Source organism: Bison bison, unplaced genomic scaffold (genome assembly GCF_000754665.1).
Source record: "Bison bison bison isolate TAMUID 2011002044 unplaced genomic scaffold, Bison_UMD1.0 scf7180017864516, whole genome shotgun sequence".
Classification (NCBI taxonomy): Eukaryota; Metazoa; Chordata; class Mammalia; order Artiodactyla; family Bovidae; genus Bison; species Bison bison.
The window spans coordinates 6,350,892-6,356,862 of NW_011495069.1; the positions used below are offsets into that span (position 1 = coordinate 6,350,892).

Sequence of the window (5,971 nt, forward strand, 5' to 3'; positions counted from 1 at the left end):
GGCTATGGTTTTTCCAGTGGTCATGTATGGATGTGAGAGTTGGACTGTGAAGAAGGCTGAGCACTGAAGAATTGATGCTTTTGAACTGTGGTGTTGGAGAAGACTCTTGAGAGTCCCTTGGACTGCAAGGAGATCCAACCAGTCCATTCTGAAGGAGATCAGCCATGGGATTTCTTTGGAAGGAATGATGCTGAAGCTGAAACTCCAGTACTTTGGCCACCTCATTCGAAGAGTTGACTCGTTGAAAAAGACTCTGATGCTGGGAGGGATTGGGGACAAGAGGAGAAGGGGACAACAGAGGATGAGATGGCTGGATGGCATCACTGACTCAATGGACGTGAGTCTGAGTGAACTCCGGGAGTTGGTGATGGACAGGGAGGCCTGGCGTGCTGTGATTCATGGGGTTGCAAAGAGTCGGACATGACTGAGCAACTGATCTGATCTGAGGATGCCCAAAGAGCTTTACCTTTTTAGTGCTTTGTTCTTCTTTGAACCTCATTGAAAATAGAGAGGCTCTGAAGCTGTGTTTCTCTTGGCTATGGCTAAATTGGTTTGAATATCTCCTGGGTTTTAGTTTTGTCTGCTTTGAAGTCGCCCCTTCTAACCCAAAATGAAGCAGAAAGACAGGATTTACACTTCAAGTTAGTGCTAGGCTTCAAGATGACACACCATCAGTGACTTCTAGCCCTGTCTTATATGTGGCCTTTATAGAGGTCCTGGTAGTGACTTTTCCTCTGCAGATTCTAAACTGTCTGACATTGTGACACTAAGGAGGGACTCTTCTGCTTTGTGTCACGTGTTCTAAGAGGAACATTTTCATTTCCTCTCTTCTAAGGACAGTGTTTTGTTGTTGTTGTTGTTGTTTTTTATGTGGCTTTGTAGTATTAAGTTGGCCAAAGGGGTTTTTCTGTAACATTTTACCAACCCAGAGCCTGCTGTGTTAAACACACTTGACTGACTTGCTTGTTAGGCAAGTTACCTTAATCTCACTGAGCTCAATTTCAGTATTTGTAAAATGGGGAACATAAAATCCATTTTATAGAGTTGGTTAACGAGAATGAAATGAGCTAACAGGTGTAAGAGCTTAACGTAGTAGCCAATGCACAATAAATAGTATTCAATATATAAATGCCTTCCAGAGAATGGTGTTAGAGGAGACAATCTGTTTTTTATCTTTTCAGATAGTCTAAATTTTCCTTTTTAAGAAGAGGATTTGGCAGGAATCTTTGCACCCATCACTTGGGTGACAAGAAACACACATATACTCTGTCCTGAGTTGGATGATGGTGGTGATTGAATTGGAAGTGGAGCATAGTTTTCCATAGATACACTACTTGGCTTCTCAGTTGTTCCCAGTCAAACAAGATGATCACATGTGATCCAGTTGCTCTGCCTAGCGACCGTGTTCAGTAATTATTGAAGTAGAATGACCAGAAAAACATACTTGCTACTCCACCTGGTAGTCATATGCATACTAAGTATAGCCTGGGCTACACATGTAAAAAGAACAGGTCCTGTTACCAGACATTTAAATATAAAGGCAGTCATAGTTCATCTGTTTTGAACAACCTGTACTTTTTGGCACTCCTTGAATGTAAATTTGGAGAAGGCAATGGCACCCCACTCCAGTACTCTTGCCTGGAAAATCCCATGGGCGGAGGAGCCTGGTGGGCTGCCGTCCATGGGGTCGCTACGAGTCGGACACGACTGAGGGACTTCACTTTCACTTTTCAGTGTCACGCATTGGAGAAGGCAATGGCACCCCACTCCAGTGTTCTTGCCTGGAGAATCCCAGGGACGGGGGAGCCTGGTGGGCTGCCGTCTCTGGGGTCGCACAGAGTCAGACACGACTGAAGTGACTTAGCAGCAGCAGCAGCAGCAGAGTGTAAATTTATTTGTATATACATAAACCTTTCCTAGAGAATGGCATAGCAGTCATGACTTTGGTTAGAAGTGGAGCAAGTAGGAACTGGCTGAGAATATCTGGTAGAAGATTATGGGTAGCTGTTTAACTGTAACGAATGGTCAGTTGATGAATGAAATGATTAATAAGCACTTATTGAGCTTGTATAGCATTCCAGGCACTAGGGCTACAGACATGGTTTGAATCCTCACAACCTGTGAAGTAGAGACAGGATTCAGTTCTGTTTTGCAGATGAAGTAACTGGGGCTCGGAGAGGTTAGTGACTTGCACAAGATCACCCCACAAGAAAGTGGCAGGGGCACACTGAAGCCTGTCTTTGACTGAGACTCTATCTTAACAGCTCTGCTATCCTGATTTTGATCAAGTTCAAGAGACTATACTATAGAAAAGAAATGTGGCCAGACCCAGATTGCTTCTCCAGTCTACCCAGACATTTTCGTTCACCATTTGCAATGCAAAGTGCCTATTCTAGCAACTTGAAATTGGTCTTGGCTTCCCACTTAACATCAAAAAGCAAACAAACAAAAACCCCAATTCTGTTAAACACACTTTCTCTGGAAATGTGATTCCCTTTTCCGGTAGAGACCTCTTCTTTTTACTTTCCTCCATGAGTAATTTCCTACATTCGGCACCTTTCTCAGAAATTCTAACTGGGGCAGAGCGGTAGTTGTTGATGACTTTTACTAGAACTGATAGGTCTTCCCTTGGTGTCGCATAGTGGTTGAAAGCACGGAATCTAAAGCCACAGAGCTGAGTGCATCTTGCCCTACATGCATCCTGGGACAAGTAACTTAACTTTATTGAGTCTGTTTTCGCTGTTGTAAATAGGATAATAACCAGACTTAATACTGTATAACACAGGGTAAGCACTTTGCCATTAGATATTATTCTTTGATATTTGTTCAGGGAATGATTATGATTTTATAAAAATTAATGTGTATTTAATTTCTCTCTGCAGCTATTGAAATATTTGAAGAAACTCTCCGCCCTGCCCATTACAGTAGACATTCTTGCGGTAAGAGCTGTGTAATTTTATGTATTATACAACTGTATCCATCTCCTTTGCAATCAGAGAGATTATACAGTAAGGTTAAGACCATGGGCTCTAGAAGTGAAGGAAACCAGACACAAGGTCACATATTGTGTGGTTTTATTGATATGAAATGTCTAGAGTAGGCAGATCCACAGACAGAAAGTAGATTAGTGATTACCAGGGGTGGGAGGAACTGGGTTTCTTTTTAGGGTGATGAAACCGTTCTAAAGCATTAATTCAGTGAGTTCCTTGGTGGATCAGTGGTTAGAACTCTGTGCTTCCACTGCCATGGGCCTGGGTTCAATCCCTGGTTTGGGGAATTAAGTTTCCACAAGTCACACAGTGTGGCCAAAAAAAAGTATTAACTCAGACACCAGATGCAATACTCTTAGGTCAGGATCTGACACCTGCCATAATCACTCTTGTTATTATTTTTAAAGTTCTAGAAGTGGTTTATGTCTTATAAACCATGGGCTTGATTTTTTTTTTTTACTGTATTTTTGCCGTTCTGGGTTTTTATTGCTGTGTACAGGCGTTTTTAGTTGCCACGAGCAGGATTCTCATCACAGTGGCTTTTCTTGTTGTGGAGCACAGACTCTAGGGCAAGTGGGCTTCAGGAGTTGTGACACATGGGCTGAGTCACCGCGAGGCATGTGGAATCTTTGGGACCAGGAATTGAGCCTGTGCTCCTTGCACCAGCAGGCTGATTCTTAACCGCCGGACTAGCAGGGCAGTCCCTCCAGAGGTGTTCTAATTTAGTGTTTTCCTCTTCTCAATTTGGTATGCTTTGCCACTGTGCGTCGTTAGAGGTTTGGCTCACTGACACAAACTAACTTTGTACTCAGACTTGTATGTTTTTGGATGAAGTATTGGTTTGTTGGAACGCAGGAGGCTTTATTTCTTTAGAAAATTATGAGCCTAGTTCCACAACCTTCTAACGATTCCTTTGTCAACTTTGTAGGAGACTGGAGTTGGGAAAACGGTAAACAGCTTGCGAAAACACGAGCACGTCGGAAACTTTGCCAGGGACCTGGTGGCCCAGTGGAAGAAGCTGGTTCCTGTAGAACGGTAGGAAAAGTTCTCTTATTCCTTCTCTGCCTTCTTATTTAAAATGTTTATTCTGCCTCAATTATAAAAAATAAGCCATGATCATTAAAGAATATTATAAAATATTTAAAAAGTAGAAGAATAAATTTCTCTTTTTGGTACTGCCTCATGGCTTATGGGATCTCAGTTCCCTGACCAGGGATTGAACCTTGGGCCACAGTAGTGAAAGCCCAGAATCCTCACCACTAGGCCACCAGGGAACTCGAAAGAATAAAAATTTCTAAATTGTACCCTCCAGAGATCAGCATTATTGACATTTTGGAATGTTTCTTTCTAAGCTGGTCTTAAAAGTCATTTTTATACAGTTGTGAATAAACTGACATAAATTACTGCCCCTTTTTAATGTAACAAATCCAATATTTCCCTGTGTTGAAAAGCTTTTTTCACGTACACAAGATACTTGATCTTCTTTGTAGCCTGTAGTTAAACTCATCATGTTCCATTTATGGAATATTTGAGTTTTCCCAGTTTTAAAACCTAGTTGAGTATCTTTGAGCAGAACCTTCTTCCCAAGCCCATGTTTCTAACTATGTAAACTCTTCCATCTTTTGTTGTGTTCAGGTTCTGTGACTTTGTCCTGTGATCAAGGATTACCCTGAACTTTTTCTCGGTTTTTTCCTTTTGTTTTAGAACCACAGAGCCTGAGGAACAGAACTTTGAGAAGAGCAGTTCTCGGAAGCGCCCCAGGGATGCCCTGAGGGAGGAGGCAGAGATAGAGGGGGACTACCCAGAAAGCTGGAAAGCCTCCAGCAGCCAGTCATGCAGTCCTGATAATAGACAGAAAAAGCACAGAAAACTCCCAGAGCTCGAGCGGCCTCACAAAGTATCTCACAGTCATGGGAGGAGAGATGAAAGAAAGAGGTACCACAGAGCTTCTCCAGTTTACTCTTCAGACCATGAGTCTTCCGATTATGGCCATGTTCAGTCCCCTCCACCATCCACCAGCCCTCATCACATGTCTTTGGACCATTACAGACCCCTGGAGGAGGACCATGAGCCCTTTGTTCCCCACCAGAAGCCTGGCAAAGGCCATAGTAACACCTTTCAGGACAGACTGGGGGTCAGTCAAGAGCGACACCTGGGGGAAGCCCAGGGGAGAGAAAGCACGAGTCAGAGCAAGGAGCACAGATCTTCCCATAAAGAAAAACGTCCGGCAGATGCCAGAGGAGACGAGAAGTCTTCTCTGATCAAAGAAAAGTCACACAAGGTCGTCTCCAAAGAGGAAAACCGGAGGCCGACCTCTGGGGACAGCACAAAGGAGAAACCGCCCTCTGGTGTCAGGAAGGAGAAGGAGAAGGAGGGCAGCGCCAAGAAGAAGGTCTTACCCCCCTTGGAGGTGGCTTCAGACAACCACCTTAAAAAGCCCAAACCTAGAGACTCCGAGAAAACCAAATCAGACAAAAATAAGCACAGTCTAGAAAACTCAGACATGGGCAAGGGGGCAGGAGACCTGTTGCCCAAGGCAAAAGAGAAGGTTTCTAACAACCTGAAGACTCAAGAAGGGAAAGTCAAACTTTCGCATTCAGATAGAAAGTCGGTGGCTTCCTTCCCTAAAGGTGAGGAGGCAGATTCGGATGATGAATTCGAGAAACCCACCATGTCTTTTGAGTAATACCTCAGCTATGACCAGCCCCGGAAGAAAAAGAAAAAGATTGTGAAAACTTCAACCACGACTCCCAGAGAAAAAGGACTTAAAAAAAATGATTCAAAAAGCACTAGTAAAAACTTGGACTCAGTTCACAAATTACCTAAGGTGAATGAAAACAAGCCTGAGAAGCTTCCGCCAGTTGGAGCCGACTCAGCCAAGCTGAAAAAGGTAACCCCTGCGGCCCCTTCCACCCAGAGCACCTGGGCCTGCAACCCCACTGCTGATTTGCTTGGCTGGCTTTTCCGTGACTTGCTGAATT

At 43.7% G+C, this 5,971-nt stretch overlaps 1 protein-coding gene across 1 annotated transcript in view; it reads left to right on the plus strand.

Moving 5' to 3' along the window:
• Positions 1-2,858: 2,858 nt before the first annotated feature.
• The window catches only part of TCEB3 (transcription elongation factor B (SIII), polypeptide 3 (110kDa, elongin A)), a gene marked incomplete at its 5' end in the record, with an annotated part of 10,714 nt that continues 7,601 nt past the window's right edge, over positions 2,859-5,971 (plus strand). The window contains 3 exon segments of the mRNA XM_010830242.1: positions 2,859-2,939; positions 3,919-4,025; positions 4,695-5,880. Coding sequence (XP_010828544.1) covers positions 2,859-2,939; positions 3,919-4,025; positions 4,695-5,880 — 1,374 coding nt within the window.